Raw genomic sequence first — 16,482 nt, forward strand, 5'->3', positions numbered from 1 at the left:
TGATATATTATGCCTACCTTTGATAAGGGAAATATGGGGGCGGGAACCAACATGAAATGTTTTCCTTTCTACTTATTCCAACTTTTGAACGAAGAGCTATAGGTTTTACTTTCACATGAATACAAATATTAGAACCGTATATCATATGACAAAATATAATCACGAGGTAAAACCTGGACTGTTTCGATTCTCGATGTGTGTAGAAAAGTGCTTTTCCAGCCTTTGTTTAGGTTTCACTTGGCTTCAAGAAGATTAAGATCCCCAAGTCCATCCATTAATTTCGGCTAATTTTTGTTGGCTTTTGGTAATTGATATTTAAGTTATTTTGTACTTTTTGTTTAATGATAAACCTACCACTTTGAGTCACTGTTCCTGTTTATTTGCATATTATCTTGTCTTTACCCTATTCGATCTTGTTTAATTGAGTTTTTCTATAAGAGAGTTCCCCCATAGCATTTAGTTTTACTTGGTTTATTCATAATATACTCTAATGAATTGAACGAAGTTTTGCCGGTAGAGGGCGCACATTCATTACTGAAATTTCCCTGGCATTTTTGGTGATTGATTGGGTACATAGTAAACGTCTCTCGGTGTACAAATGTAACTATAAACGGCTCTTTTGATCTTGTTGTGACTGAAGTGGGCATGAATTCATCCTAAGATATAGAATGGAATATATCTGGAGACGATGGTTAAGCAAGGAATCAAAATATTCTGTCGGATAAAGCCAACGAAAGCAAAAACTGGGGTAAGAAGATTGTCATTTTATGCTACTGGAGCACATAGCGTCAATGGTTGCTAACAACGACAATCTGACAGCAGATCTGTCTTACTCCCTAATAATTCTACCTCCATGCTAAAACTAGGCAGCGTATGGGGTTACTCATAGGCATAAAAATACAGCCATCGTTTTTTAGTTACTTTGTGAAAAACTTCCGTATCCGGCTACCACTTTAATTCATTTAGTTAGATATAAATAACTGAGCTAAGTTATTATATTGTTTACTCAACTCAAGAGTAACAATTCATTAGGTAGGGGCCTATCTTCTATTAAAGGTTTGTCCTTATGTATGGAGATTTGGTAAAAACGTAAAAATAAGTGAAAAGTTGTGGCAGGATACATGGCAGGATTGAGGTGAGGTTACATTACCAAAATTGTTCCAATTTATTTACCGTTGTCAGACTCAAGACTGTAATTGCGCAAGACTCAGCTACAAGTTGTTCAAATCTGTGTTACAAATTTGTGTTTGTATTTAAATTTTGGCTAGGAAAAAATAGGCCTGAAAGAACGTCATATAGACTAGAGTGCTATAATGATTTCCAGTGAATTAGCATTTGACGTTGTTTATAAGGATAACTTTCCGTATGGAGCCACCACTTTTTCACTCATTTTTACAAAAAGGGATATCTCATTGAGGTAAATTAGATAATTATATTATTTCATATCGAGTGAAAAAGTGGTGGCGCCATACGGAAACTTTTCCTTATTTAACTATTGCTATGGTAAAAAATATCCACTGCCAATTGAATCAGTTATGATGAATAACAAAATAATGTTATTATGGCATTGCTGAAAGTTTGCATTCTAAACTTTTCCAAGTAGGATCTTAAAATGTAACACAACAATAAGGATATATATTTAAATATATCGTAAATAAAATTGTGAGCCAAAAATAAATTGTGCCATCGTGTGTTAAACTTAAAGTCACCTGGAAGTGGTATTTTGTCAAAATAAAGCTATTGTCACTAAAATGTGTGTTTTGATGAGTGGAATATGAATAAATTATTAACTAAGGTTTAAATAAATTAGTTTCCATGTTATTTACAAATTTGAAAAAAGCCTGACCCGAGAGGGCGCTGTTCGTGACGTCAACCGAGGCGCGATGAATCGCATGCAGTGCCAACACAATATAGTGACGCTTGGCGCAAGCTAAAAACATGCCCTCAAAGTTGAAACAATACCTGTTTTTTTCACGTTTAGGTTCCTTACGTCTTTCAGGTACCTTCTTCAACTTCCCCACTAGCTGGAAAGATTGTTAGGATGGCGTCATGTTTTAAAAAATAACTTTTTCGAAACGTAAAACACACGACTAGGACTTGAATGTACTTGCACGTACGTGTGTTCGATGTTCAATCGAGGCAAAGTCTGCCTCGATTGACGAGGCAAAGTCTGCCTCGATTGACGTCACAAAAGGGGTAGGCGGAGTCACCCCCCACACAACTTTATTTTTTTTAAACATATAAATCGTTAAAAACAATTACTAAAACAATTATTTTATTGTTCAGAAATATATACTCTACTGTTTTAAGAAAGAAAAAATTATATTTCCAGGTGACTTTAATTTTCAATCTCATATTATTTTAAATCCCAATTTAAAATTATTATTTTTGTTTTATCTCCATTGTAATGATAACAGATTATACATTTTAATTTGTGATTGAAATGTGATGAATTTATTTTTCTTACTTAAAGCTCTTTGAAATTGACGAAGATGACAGCGGATATCCCAAGCTCTCCTTCGTGGTGCCCAAAGATCTCGCTTCAGGATTTATCAATAACAAGAAGGAGGAATATTCCTTTCGGTTCGACCGGTTATTCGACCAGTATACCAAACAAGATGAGATCTTTGATAATGTGGCTAAGGATGTGGTCGACAAGTAAGCAACATTTTCTACAGAACAATGGTTTATTTATTTTGTAGAGCTGGTTGTGAATCGGGGATAAAGAATATTATTGGATTTACCCTCACAGCGATGTGTAAGCACTGCATACTCAGAACGTTCTTGAGTTCTGCTCTAGCGATGCAAAGGGTTGTGGGTTCGAATCTAACCTGTGTGATTTGCCTGTAGATGTTCTTAACCGACTTTGGGACAGTACTGAGTATGCAGTACTCGATACACACTGGTGTAAGGGGAAAAACAAATTGTTTATTTATTAAACAACTTGAATTTAAGATAACAAAATGTGTTACTTAATAAACTGTGCACTGTAAAATTGTATTTGGAATGTTTGAAAAGATGTGATGTACAGAAAATGTTGACTGTCAAATCAGGGCTTGAAACTTGCAGGAAAATTCACAAGACATGGCATGGCGTGTAGCTTTTTTTTTTTTTTTAGAACACCAACTATTTTTTTAAAGACCAGACCAGAAACAATTAAATTGCCTTTTTTCTACATCAAACCAAAACTTATTTGTTGATCTGTGTAAATGTTGAAAGACAGATAGCATTTTCTCATTGAGAGAAAAACATCCTCTGGTGTGACTTTTTTCAATACAGTCGAAAGCATACAAGTTTCCGGCATTATTTACTTGACTTGGGCTTTGAGTCTATTATAAACTTGTAGAGCATTGTCATTTGTTTTAGAAATGCTGCAATAAGCTTTTGGTAGAACAACCTTCTCACTTTTGCAAATTATTTTGTTTTGTTTCACAGCTGCATCCTGGGGTACAATGGAACTATCTTTGCTTATGGACAGGTATGTAACAATATTAATTTTTTAATTTGTATTATATAATTGTTTTTTTTGTATTGTCAGCAATCTCCATTAAGATGGTCTTACCAAGGTGGGAAAGTACAAGCACCACATTTAAAATTTGAGACGTTGTGGTTTGTTCTTTAGAAGTTTTGTTAGATTTGTAAAGATCTTACAATTATAAAAGCATGATCAGTGAAACTTAATGTTAAAGCCATTATACACTTTAAGTAAACAGTATTATCCAAGTCCCACACTTCGTGTATCACAACTTATATATCAAATAACAGACCTGTGAAAATTTAGGCTCAATTGGTCATCGGAGTCGGGAGAAAATAATGGGAAAACCCACTCTTGTTTCCGCGCGTTTCGCCGTGTCATGACATGTGTTTAAAATAAATCTGTAATTCTTGCTAACGAGAATTTATATTGTTTTAATGTTTTCTCAAAAAGTAAAGCATTTCATGGAGTAATATTTCAAGAGAAGTCTTTCACCACTACCTTCTGTAAACCCTGTAAGTTATTTGTAAATCTCTGAACTTTTTTTAGTCTTTGTACCGAAAGTGTATAATGGCTTTAACAGAGAAAATAAAGGTAGTTGACTTTTTATTTTGCTTTTTAATGGCAGACTGGGAGTGGAAAGACTTTCACCATTACTGGTGGACCTGAACGCTACATCGATCGCGGGATCATCCCAAGAATGCTAACCTACATCTTTGAGGAATACTCACGGGTAAGTCAAGGATACAGAAGGAGGTCTTGATGAAAAGTTAGATTAATATGAGATTAATTTAAAATCTAACCATTCTAGGTACTTCTAGATTTTCATTAATGACTTAGCATTTTCAAACCAGTTTGCTTTAGCGCTTGCAGCGAAAGCAGAGCTGGGGCGCCAAATTCGCTTCGCACGAAGCATTCACAGGAAGTATGAACGAGATTTACAGGGTACTTGATATGCCTTTTTTATCACACAGAACCCAGGCAATGTATTCACCACACACTTCTCCTACCTAGAGATCTACAATGAGAGTGGTTATGACTTACTGGATCCCAAGCATGAAGCTGCAAAGCTAGAAGACTTACCGTGAGTAGTAACTTAAAGGGCAATCCCCCAGTGACTCACGTTACCGTGAGTAGTAACTAAAAGGGCAATCCCCCAGTGACTGACGTTACCGTGAGTAGTAACTGTACAAGGTAAGTCCCCCAGTGACTCAGGTTACTGTGAGTAGTAACAAGAAGGCAATCCCCCAGTGACTCACGTAACCTAGAGTAGTAACTAGAAGGTAGTTCCCCCAGTGACTCACGTTACTGTGAGTAGTAACTAGAAGGGAAATCCTGCAGTGACTCACGTTACTGTGAGTAGTAACTAGAAGGGAAATCCTGCAGTGACTCACGTTACTGTGAGTAGTAACTAGAAGGGAAATCCTGCAGTGACTCACGTTACTGTGAGAAGTAACTAGAAGGGAAATCCTGCAGTGACTCACGTTACTGTGAGTAGTAACTAGAAGGTAATTCCCCCAGTGACTCACGTTACCTGTGAGTAGTAACTAGAAGGTAATTCCCCCAGTGACTCACGTTACTGTGAGTAGTAACTAGAAGGGAAATCCTGCAGTGACTCACGTTACTGTGAGTAGTAACTAGAAGGGAAATCCTGCAGTGACTCACGTTACTGTGAGTAGTAACTAGAAGGTAATTCCCCCAGTGACTCACGTTACCTGTGAGTAGTAACGAGACAAACAATCCCCCAGTGACTCGTGTTACATTGATTGCAGGCTCTAGAAAGCTGGTATCTCAAATGATTTTCTCGACTTGATATTTTGTTGTCTGTTGTTGATAGTGACAGTTTTTTAGAAACATGTAGCAAGTCACTGAAGTCATTCAGAAAACTAGATTTTTGACGTTCAATGTGCATCAACACTCTGGTTTAGTCTTAAAAGATTGACAAACTTAAAGAGGGGCTACTAGGTCATTATTATTAAGTTTTGTGATGCAATAATTTTCCAACAGAGAGGAAAATTACAGGTTTCTTAATCCTATCCTCGCGTTAAAAGGGTGTTGAATGTCTTTTTGTTTGATACACTTCAACTCAAGCTGGGTAATGTTACAAAGAGTAGGTATACACATTCAAACTGGGGACCTATAACAAAAGAGGACAATAGGCTCCACAGTTCCGGAAAGGTCCTCAGTTGGAAATTGTGTACAAAACCAATAGAGTATAAACAAAAGAGGGGACAATAGGAGATCTGCTGTTGCAGGCGTATACAAGCTTGTAAGAGTGTGAGTGTGTCCATTACTGAATTCTCTTTCATTATCTTTGCAGGAAGGTATCCCTGATGGAGGACAGCGATGGCAACATCCACCTTAAGAACCTGTCCATCCATCAGGCTAACAATGAAGAGGAGGCTCTCAATCTACTGTTTCTTGGAGATACCAACCGTATGATTGCAGAGGTAAGAAGACAGACAATAGGCCTATTTACTGGCCATGCAGAACAGTCAATATTGAACAAATCTATCAAACTTTTTTCAATTTTTTGACCCACCGACCCACACTTGGATTTTTAAATGCCGGTCTACTGGACATTAGTATGCTCTGCTTACTGTGAAGATCTGTGCTAACTGCCCTTTGGATAATGACTGTACTTTACCGTATTTTAAAGGGATACTTTTGCGGAATTCCGCAGTGAACAGAAAGACGAGTCTTGAAAGTTTGACCCAGACTGTTCTAGATCCGGTACACTGAAGAGCAAGGTAGTGTCTGGTGCAAACATGGCAGAAGTTTTAGATAACGTACTGTTTAAAGGCAGTGGACACTATTGGAAATTACTCCAAATATTTATTATCATAAAACCTTACTTGGTTCCGAGTAATGGGGAGAGGTTGATAGTATAAAACATTGTGAGAAACGGCTCCCTGTGAAGTAATGTAGTTTTCGAGAAAGAAGTGATTTTTCACGAATTTGATTTCGAGACCTCAGATTTAGAATTTGAGGTCTCAAAATCAAGCATCTGAAAGTAAACACCCTCGTGTGACAAGGGTGTTTTTTCTTTCATTATTATCTCGCAACTTCGACTACCGATTGAGCTTTTCAAAAGTTTATTACTTTATGCATAGGTTGAGATACACCAACTGTGGAGATTAGTCTTTGACAATTACCAATAGCGTCCACTGTCTTTAAAAACAGGGTTAGTGCAGGTTAGGTCTAGGCTAGCCCCTTTTAGCCTCCACAGTCGCTGCATATTTTAAGCAGAATATATTATTTAGAAAATTTCTGCTAAGCAAAATGAGCAGGATATCAGTCACAGGTGTTACAAGTGACGTGGTACACTGGCTTGTAATCTTATTCTGGTAAGCATCATTTTGTTGTGCTTGGCCACCTTTTTGACTTAAAGCAACTCCATGAATTTTGAGCCCTGGTGTTATTGGACTCTCCTTAAATCAAGGCGGCTGATTTGCAAGTCAAGAGTTGCTTCTTTAAAAGTGATAACTGAGAAATATCTTCTCTTTCCTTTGCTTCAGACACCGATGAATCAGGCGTCAACTCGTTCTCATTGTATCTTCACCATCCATATGTCCATCAGAGATGCCGGTTCAACCACCATAAAAAGATCCAAGCTACACTTGGTAGATCTGGCTGGGTAAGTAATGATTACCTTCATTGCACCTTACAGCATACATCTTCAAGGTAAAAGGGTCACTAAACATTTCTACTGGGTCTTCTAGAGTTTTCATCCTTATAAAGGTCTGACAAATAGAGAGTACTATATTTGAAAATTATAATCACTATTATTATTGTTATGACTGGTTTCCTGCTTAGTTTCATGGACCAGATCATTTTTAAAAGCAACATTTTTTGCTTAAGGAGCTCTATGAAATGGAGTCCCTTCAAAATAAAGAAAAAATATTTCTAAGAATAAATCTTATGTTTTCCCTGGTGACTGTTGGATACTGACAACTTGTTTGTTCTCTTTTCAAATACCAGATCGGAAAGAATCGGAAAGACAGGTGTTGGAGGAACGCTTCTCACTGAAGCCAAGTACATTAACTTATCACTGCATTATCTAGAACAGGTAAGGTTGAAGTTGGTGTGATGTAAAGCAGGATTGAAAGTTGTTGATTGTAAGATTTTGCAGATTTTTCATTTGTTTTCGTTTCGATCAACCAGTAATTTTTTAGTAAAACAGGAGAGCACTGAAATTACATTCTTTGGCTTGCCCATTCAGGTCATTGTGGCGTTATCAGAGAAGTCCCGCTCCCATATTCCGTATCGTAACTCCATGATGACATCAGTACTGAGAGACAGTCTAGGAGGTAACTGCATGACTACCATGGTTGCTACATGCTCAGTAGAGAAGAAGAACATCGATGTAAGTATAACAAGTCAAGTTACTTTCAACCAAACTTTTTTTTAATTTCATGGTTTTTTAATCATGTTGAGTCGCTTTGTCAAAAGTAGAAAAAAGGGGCCCATTGGATTAAGGTTTATCTAAGCTGTTAATGAGATCTTGGGTCTTTCAAACCCGGGGTCTAATAGATCCTTCCAATCAAATATATATATTGACAAGTACACTGATACTACTGGTTAGCAAACATTTTGGGGACATTAGGCCTTTTTGTGTATGGGGCGCTGATGTTTGTATAAATTTGTACAACTGGCTTTTATTTACTTCAAAGCCAAAATGGCTAAGCAATTCATTCTGTTCAGCAACACTGTGATTTGGGGCTCTATGTTTTACACCATAAATAATTTGTAAACATGGTGCTGAAATCAATATGTGTTTGATTTTCTTGTTTCTTTTAAAGGAATCCATTTCAACCTGTCGGTTTGCCCAGAGAGTGGCTATGATCAAGAATGATGCAATCCTGAATGAAGAAGTCGACCCCAAACTGGTAAGTCAACAACGAAGCTGAATTTGGATTTCAATCTAGACGGTTTGAGTTCACAGTTTGTTTTTGAAGGTTTGTGTAAGGGGAATAAAAGGTAATGAACTTTTGTAAAGTCTCAATGGAATGCCATTGTACAACAAAATAAGCACTTGTTGGTAGAATAATGCACAACATAATACCAAGCTTTTTAACTAGAAATATCCAAATGCTTACCCATAGGGCAGATGAGCTCGCAAGTGATGCTATGAATAGCAAACAGGATTGCTAATAAGAACTCTAATGAAAACTTGCAAGGCACATGAAAATTCTATTGACCCATTTCACCTGACGTCATCTTCAAAAAAATCTTGAAAGCGCCATACTGGTGGGCAATTTCACTGTACTTTTTTATATATAACTGTATGATGTGCGTTATGCAGTGAAAGTGCGCGTTTTAGGCGACGTGGCATTAATACACGTAAACCTAACTTGCCCACCAACATGGTCAGCGCGGATCAGTCCCCGCGTGTGACGCGCGTGCAAGGGGTCAATAACTTATCTTTGTTTCTTTAAATTGATCCATTCCATGCCTTGCTGTCTATCGTTCTGCAGATGATTGCTCGGTTGAAGTCTGAGATCCAAGAGCTGAAGAACCAGTTAACTCTTGCCACAGGGGAGCAGAGTGCAGAGGAACTCACTGAAGAAGATATAGAAAGGTACAAAACAAATGTAGGAGCACCAGCGGCTCCGTTTAAAAGGAGCACTGTGTCATGCTGTGGATTTTGACATTTTAAAGGGATACATAATGTTTTCAGGGATGAGGTTGTTCAGACTTTTGGCTGAATTCAGACTTTTTATGTCGGCCTGGTAAAGAAAATCAGACAATATTTTTATCCACAAATAAAGATATCCTGCTCATTGGTTTACTTCTCTAGTGCTTTGGATACTGTTTCCAAAAGCTCCTTGGAATCTATAACCCCTTGGAATCTATAATCTATCTACCGAAAGGTAGAAATACCATTATTTCAACATACCTATGAATTTGTATCCAAGTTTCAGACTTTTTTTGTTAGTAATGACTCTCGCCCCTGTGTTTTCAATCGATGGGTTATATTGGAGGTGAAGAATGTTAATTTGAGTTACCTGCTTGCAGTACCTACTGCTAAATATTACTGCACACTCAATAGTCTGGGCCTAAGTGTCATAGAGCTCCTTAACACCAAATAACGGTTTTAAAAACATTGTCTGTGTTTAGCTTAGCAATTGAAAGCGAACCTATTGATATCACACTGCTAACCTTATTCTGGTAAGCATACATTTGTTGTGCTTAGCTACTTTTTCTGGTCAAGCAGCTTGATGAAATTGGGCGCTGGTTGTTAAACTGTCTGGAAGAGGCTCAGCGATTTTAGGCCAGTTAACTACAACAGGACAAATCCGTTGGTTCTGTGTTTTTCACTAAACTGTGTGGATAATTTGTTATCATTTTAATTATGGTCTTGTCGAAATACTTCTGGTCCAGTATATATTTGGGTCACAGTCTTGCAGTCTTGTTATCTTTTCTCCCAAATTCAATCAATGAAGGGGTTTGTGGTTTAAAATTCCAACCGAGTAGCCTGTGTTTTTTAGCAAAATTTGTATGTCTGTAACATTATGTCTGTTTATTCCGGTAAGCCTAATTTTGTTATGCATAGCCATTGTTTGTGCTTGACAGCTCTTTGAACCTTGTTTTTTCGTTTTTTTTAACAGATTGAATGAAATCATCAATCAGTTCATCCAGGATTCTGATCAGGAAGCAACTCTGAACATCGGAGCAGACATGCGCAAGATCAACCAGGCCTTCAGGATATTCAAGGTACAATTTGAAGTCCTTCAAAGGGATAAATCAATATTTGAATAGCCTGAGCTGTGGCTTAGTTCTTGTTCACAAATTGTTAGCCGTTGTTGTTTATTCCTCATTTGGTAATGTATCTATAACTTCAAATGCATATTTTTAACGCAGTGCTTTTTTGTTGAAAAGTGCTTGTGTTTTTAGTCCATTTTAGGGTTGTTGAATGCACCCATTAGTGTACATACTTGATGTGAATGCGATATGAATTACATGACGCAAATATGCTTAAAGCCATTGGACCCTTTCGGTTCAGAAAAAAAAAAAAAAGTTCACAGATTTACAAATAACTTACAGGGTTTACAGAAGGCAATGGTGAAAGACTTCTCTTGAAATATTATTCCATGAAATGCTTTACTTTTTGAGAAAACAGCAAAACAATATAAATTCTCGTTAACGAGAATTACGGATTTATTTTAAACACATGTCATGACACGGCGAAACGCGCGGAAACAAGGGTGGGTTTTTCCGTTTTTTTCTCCCGACTCCGATGACCGATTGAGCCTAAATTTTCACTGGTTTGTTATTTGATATAGAAGTTGTGGTACACAAAGTGTGGGCCTTGGACAACACTGTTTACCGAAAGGGTCCAATGGCTTTAACATGCTTTTACACATTGTTTTAATTGTGATGCAGAGATTTTCTGTTGATGATGTTTCTGATGGATTTCTTTCCTCATTAGAGACTAGCCCAAGGTAAAGGGTTTGCCTCAGCTGGTAGTTCCAGACCAGTCCAGAGGGAGGAGGAACAGGTAGAAGAACAGCCAGCCATTGCTGACCCCTTGCCATCTATTAATCAAGTAGAAATGAAGAAGATGAAGGACTTGCTGCGTCAAAGAGACAATGAAATCAGTATCCTTTAATACTTTATTCATAAATACCTCAGACAGTTTCGCTATTCCTATTGGTGGAGAGCGCGTCACGTGAGTGTGTATAAACCTTTGTTCATGACCAGTAAAAAGTGTTGAAACATGGGCGTGACACGCGAGCTTGCACCTGTTCTTATAAGACAGTTTCTTCATTCCTATTGAGCGAAAGCAACGACTGAAACAGTTGTGCCACATCACGCGACACACGCGGCGCGCACAGCATTCCCTTATAAGGAGTTGTTTACCCGAGGGCGGCGGAGGGCTTTACCATTTCATAGCTGGAGGGGTGTTGTGTTGAAAGAAATCATTGAACAATTATAATTTTGGCATTTATTTTACTTTTTGACCAAAAAGTGTTGACGTTTTTGACCGAAAAGGTATTTATGAATGGGAATCAAAGTGTGTTGAATCGGTTTTCAACTAGTGGTTTAAACCCGCCGAGGCCTGGTTTTGATAAATACCTCGACTTCATCTCGGTAAAGTTATCAAGAACCAGGCCTCGTTGGGATTAAACCACTAGTTGAAAACCTCTTCACCACACATTGATTCCCTTAAGAATGACTCTTCTAGTTGAGTACATAAATTAGCCTTTATCAAAGACTCTGCTAGGGTCAAAATTCCCAGGCCATCAACAAGTTTTGCAATGAGTACTTTTTGAATGTTTTATTTTTAACGGTGTCCATAAACAACTCTTTTTTTATGGCTGTGAATTTCATTCAAGTAAGTGTTTTTGAAAAACCATGGATTAGGGTAATAGTTATGAACACTTTCGTATTTTTGTTGATTTGTTTGTTTTAAAGTTATCGTTCTAAATGAGACTTCATTTTTCAGACAGTGTCAATAGTTTTCTCAAAGTTGGTACTTCTATAATGATCTCAAGATGATTGGTGCCAGTCAGTACCCACAACATTTTACTTCAATTACTTTTGGAAACAGCTGAGATGAACAAATACCAATTGAATCTTTAACCGGAGTGATATTCAGATATCCTTGTTAACATGCTCAAGAAGGAGAAGAAACGAGCCCATGATGCCCTAAGTCAGCTCCATAACCCAGGACAGAATTCCCACTCCAATCTCTCCGCATCCTCCTCCTCCGATCAAGAAATTCCTAATGGCTTCAGCTCCAGCATGGCCGCCACACCCTCCAGGAAACATCACCAATCAGAAGACACTCACAGGTCAGGTGGTAGGTCCCACCAATCAGAAGACACTCACAGGTCAGGTGGTAGGTCACAACAGGAAAGGAACAAATCAGCCGAGGACTACAGGTCACATGATAGGGATAGACAAAGTGTTGACCAATCAGAAGAATCGTACAGGTCAGATAGTACTTCAAGACACAGGGAAGAGAGCAATTCTTCATCTTACCGACTAAAAGATTCAAAAAGAAAAATATTAGGTAGGTAATATTTCTTTATTGTGGTAACTTTTCAAAGGACCTACATCTTTACATCCCATCCAGAGGACGAAGCAGTAATAGTTAAGTGTCTTGCTTAAGGACGATAGTGTCAAGACCAGGGGTCGATTTCACAAAGAGTTAGGACTAGTCCTTATCTTAGGACTAGTCCTAGGAGATAAAAAAACGAATGGCTAGTCCTAAGTTAGGACGAGGAACTCATCCTAACTCGAGATAAGACTAGTCCTAACTCTTTGTGAAATCCACCCCAGGACTCTTACCCACACTCTGTTGGTTAGAATAACGAGAGCTTGAGTCCATCTGCCACTCAGCAAAGACACGTCTCAAATGATGTACTTTAATCATTAATAATTATCAGCTGAAAATCCCACATATTGATTTAAGATGTCTTACCATGGCTTACCATCTTCAGGTGATATGTCTGTCGGTCGACAGGAAGCTTTTGAGATCTACAGGAGAGATTATTCACACAACGCTGCGATAGAGGACAACAAACATCAACTCAAACAACGCTACGGAGAAGCTAAGCTCAAAGGACAGTTTGTCAATGAATGCAGACATAACATCAGTAAGTCTGCCTTTCCATAAACTCTGGTAGTGTCTGCTTTAAAGGCAGTGGACACTATTGGTAATTACTCCAAATAATTGTTTGCATAAAAAGTTACCAGGTAACAAGCAATGGAGAGCTGTTGACAGTATAAAACAATGTGAGAAACGGCTACCTCTGAAGTAATGTAGTTTTTAGAAAGAAGTACTTTTCCACTAAAATATAATTAATAATCATGTCATGGCCAGTCATGTCATACATTGCCGCCTTTTGGTTGTAGCGACGATTCAACCCGGCAACAAAAAATATGTAGAAACTCTCGATTGAAGTTGAACTAGTTGTCAAACTTTTGTTTGAAACACTACTTGCTATTTTTTTCTTTTAAAGTTTACTATCAAAATAAAGCTAAATTCTCCAGTTATACAGAACTGTCAGTTTTTTTTGTTGATTTTTTTATTTTAAGCTGCTCTTCACCTTTCTTGTGATTTATTTATCAATGAACAGATAAACTGAAGAGTCAGATTGAACACCGCCGCCTCCAGAGGGCCATGAGTGGAGACCAAGACCCAAACTCAATTGACGAGGTTGAGCAGTCACTCCGACACCAGATGGAAGAGGAGAAATCTAACTATAAAGAAACCTTCAACGATCTGCGCACACTGAAGACAGAGATTGAGCACCTGCAGCATTTCCTGGAGAAGTCACGGCTACAGCTTCAGAAGGACTTTGAGCTCTGGTGGGCAGAGCAAGCAGCCAATGTACAGGTTAGGAAATGCTGTGCTGTTTATTTATATAGATCAGTAGGTCCAAAGAAAGGTTATATTTCTGTTTGACATTGTCCTTGATAAAGGAATACACATTGGGTACATGTATGTGGAACTCACAATCACATAGACGGCTGGGGTATGTTGCGCTGATCCTCTTTGTCCCCAATTATTAGATTCATTCCTAAGTCCATCATCCTTGCTGGGTGGGCCCAGCTGCTAGATCCAATATGGTCTCGGATGGCCTCTAGATCTTGACCATCCTGGTGCCAATTTCGTCTCTGCAGTTAATGGTCATGTTTAATGCGTTCTTTTCCAGGATGCTGTCTGCATGTGGAAGACATGTGGAATTTTCCAGTGAAGTACAAGTTGGCCCCATTGAGTGATTGTTGTTTTATCAAGTCATTATACTGTCATTTAAAGTGTCTGAGGAAACTAAACACAAAAGTAATCCTGAACATTGTTTGACTAACGGTAGATATGAACCAATAGCAATAGCATGTCTAATTTTTACAGGAAATTCTTTGGTCAAAATGTCAAATTGGGTTTTTGTCTCATTTATAAGGGATAAAAACACTAGTTATAAATGCTTAACAAGTAGATAATCACGATAATTGATTCAGCTTATTTTTCCTTAAACAGACCCAGCAGATGCCCTTCCCACAGCCTCCCTCCAGACCCCCATCCAACCCCTCAAAGGCATGGAGAACACCCCCGGTCTCACCCATCAAGGACCAGCAACATGACCAACACAATCCATCCGCCAACCTCGGCCTATCACGGGGGGTCACCTACTCCAAATCTGAGCACCCCACTGAATTACAACCGTTGCTGTCGTCCTCCAGGAGGCCCCCCTCTGGCCACTCCAGGAATGCCCTCCTTGGTGCTTTGTCTGCTCAGAGTCCAGATCAGGGTGTTGGTAAACCTATGGGCCCCCTTCTGGGAAAGCCACTGTCTGCTGGTGGTCTAGATACAACACATCATGAGATACACTCAAGATCACATCGTGCAAGGTTGGTTTAAAAGAATATTGCTGTTTAAATCAGTTGAGCTTATGAACATGTAGGACAATACAAATGTAAAGCATGAAATCTGACTAACATCACCACAGAGAAACTACAAAAAACAAATAAAAGAATTCCATTTGGATACAAGACTTAGCAAATTACAACAAGCTTACAACATAATTTCGTCATCGTTTTCATGAACTAGCACTCTATACGTGGTAAAGGATTTGTTTACACATTTTTATTTTTTTACATTTCTGTTGATAATGCATGAAGACCTACAATTCTATAAAGTTTCAAAGCTCAGACAGTTTTACTTTTTTAATTAAGCTAATGAGTGTTTAAAATTTTGGCACAAACGTGGCATTTTTGTTTTCACGAAGTAGCACCCGAACCTCTGTTTACCGTTGTACGCACTTGAGTCAAAGTGTGGTAAAAACGTTTTCACAAGTTTTGTGAGCGCGCGCGCTGACCTAGTTTCATAAAGTAATACAAAATGCTGTGTTGTAGCAAAGGCGAGTGCTACTTCGTGAAAACGCAAAAAGGCATATTTCGCACTTTTTGGGTTTCACGAAGTAGCGCTGATCTTCTGTCGTGTCTAGTTTCATAATTAATTATGCAAATGAGTCAAAATAAGATTAATTGTTTAGTTCAAGTCATCAAGTAACTACATTGAGAAATTCAAATGGAAATACTTTGAAGTTTTGAAAGGAGGCGGGTTTCTAAAAAGTGTTCAACTTTAGAGGACGTTTTCTCTGATTGTTATTTTTTGCTGGTATAGCAGCGAGTGCTACTTCGTGAAACCGCTGACGATTTATACAGAAACTCAGCAAGGCAAATTATGATGTCATCATCTTTAACAGAAATGTTGGGAACACAAACTATAAGTTAATTGATTACATGTTTTGTATGGTTTCTTTCAGTTCGGACTCCTCTGGTCAGTCAGCCGTCCAACTTACAGGAGATAAGAGAGCGGATGCTGACATCAAAGCCTTCATCAAAGCCAGACAAAAACTACTCCAAAGTAAAGGTTAGTTTGCACATTTGATCTCTCAATCTTTCTCACTTTTCATGTGGCTGCTACTTTAACAGCTTTTACTAAATTGATAGACGAAAAGTCTGTCTTGTTATTTCAGTCAATCATTTGTTATATAATTTTCCTTATTAATGATAGCTAATTTCTAATATGATAATTTTAATGTTGTTTGTGGTTGTATTTATGAAGATTTTATATAAGCGAAAAGTTTGTATCAAGTTGTAACAAACTATCAACACGCTCATTAGTACAGAGATATTTATGTTCATAAATATAAAATACAACTTCATTGTATAGGGAAAAAAATTGAAAAATGCATGGAGTGTACGCAAAATAAAAACATCAATGAAAAATGATAACCTGACATCTTAATGAGGAGGGGAGGGAGAGTATTTTTCTGACGAATATGTTAATAATGATATTTGTTTCCCTCTTGTTTGTCCAGGTCATGTACAAAGATAGCATAAACTACCGGGTATTCATGGACATCTTGACAGAGAAAACCCAAAGCTTCTTTGAATAAATATAAAATCTTTCAAGCATACTGTGTTGATTATAAGTGTAAAATTCAAGCCCAGGGCCCAATTTCATAGAGCTGCTAAGCACAAAAATTTGC

At 37.9% G+C, this 16,482-nt stretch overlaps 1 protein-coding gene across 1 annotated transcript; it reads left to right on the forward strand.

Annotated features, from left to right (window-relative positions):
* Nucleotides 1-110: 110 nt before the first annotated feature.
* LOC117290824 (kinesin-like protein KIF6) lies at nucleotides 111-16,467 on the forward strand. Its single transcript, XM_033772387.1, has 19 exons — nucleotides 111-748; nucleotides 2,474-2,658; nucleotides 3,436-3,478; nucleotides 4,104-4,208; nucleotides 4,450-4,559; nucleotides 5,796-5,925; nucleotides 6,994-7,112; nucleotides 7,457-7,544; nucleotides 7,698-7,841; nucleotides 8,278-8,364; nucleotides 8,953-9,056; nucleotides 10,087-10,192; nucleotides 10,908-11,076; nucleotides 12,078-12,494; nucleotides 12,925-13,080; nucleotides 13,564-13,823; nucleotides 14,466-14,836; nucleotides 15,754-15,860; nucleotides 16,312-16,467. The coding sequence occupies exons 1-19, from the start codon at nucleotides 689-691 to the stop codon at nucleotides 16,326-16,328; spliced, it is 2,778 nt and encodes a 925-aa protein (XP_033628278.1). The 5' UTR covers nucleotides 111-688; the 3' UTR covers nucleotides 16,329-16,467.
* The last annotated feature ends 15 nt before the right edge of the window (nucleotides 16,468-16,482 follow it).

Source organism: Asterias rubens, chromosome 1, assembly GCF_902459465.1.
Source record: "Asterias rubens chromosome 1, eAstRub1.3, whole genome shotgun sequence".
Lineage (NCBI taxonomy): Eukaryota > Metazoa > Echinodermata > Asteroidea > Forcipulatida > Asteriidae > Asterias > Asterias rubens.

Coding starts and splice junctions, on each gene's coding strand:
- LOC117290824 (XM_033772387.1), top strand. CDS start 689: ATGGTTAAGCAAGGAATCAAAATATTCTGTCGGATAAAGCCAACGAAA. Junction 3,479..4,103: donor CTATCTTTGCTTATGGACAG/GTATGTAACAAT, acceptor TTTTAATGGCAG/ACTGGGAGTGGAAAGACTTT. Junction 7,113..7,456: donor CACTTGGTAGATCTGGCTGG/GTAAGTAATGAT, acceptor TTCAAATACCAG/ATCGGAAAGAATCGGAAAGA.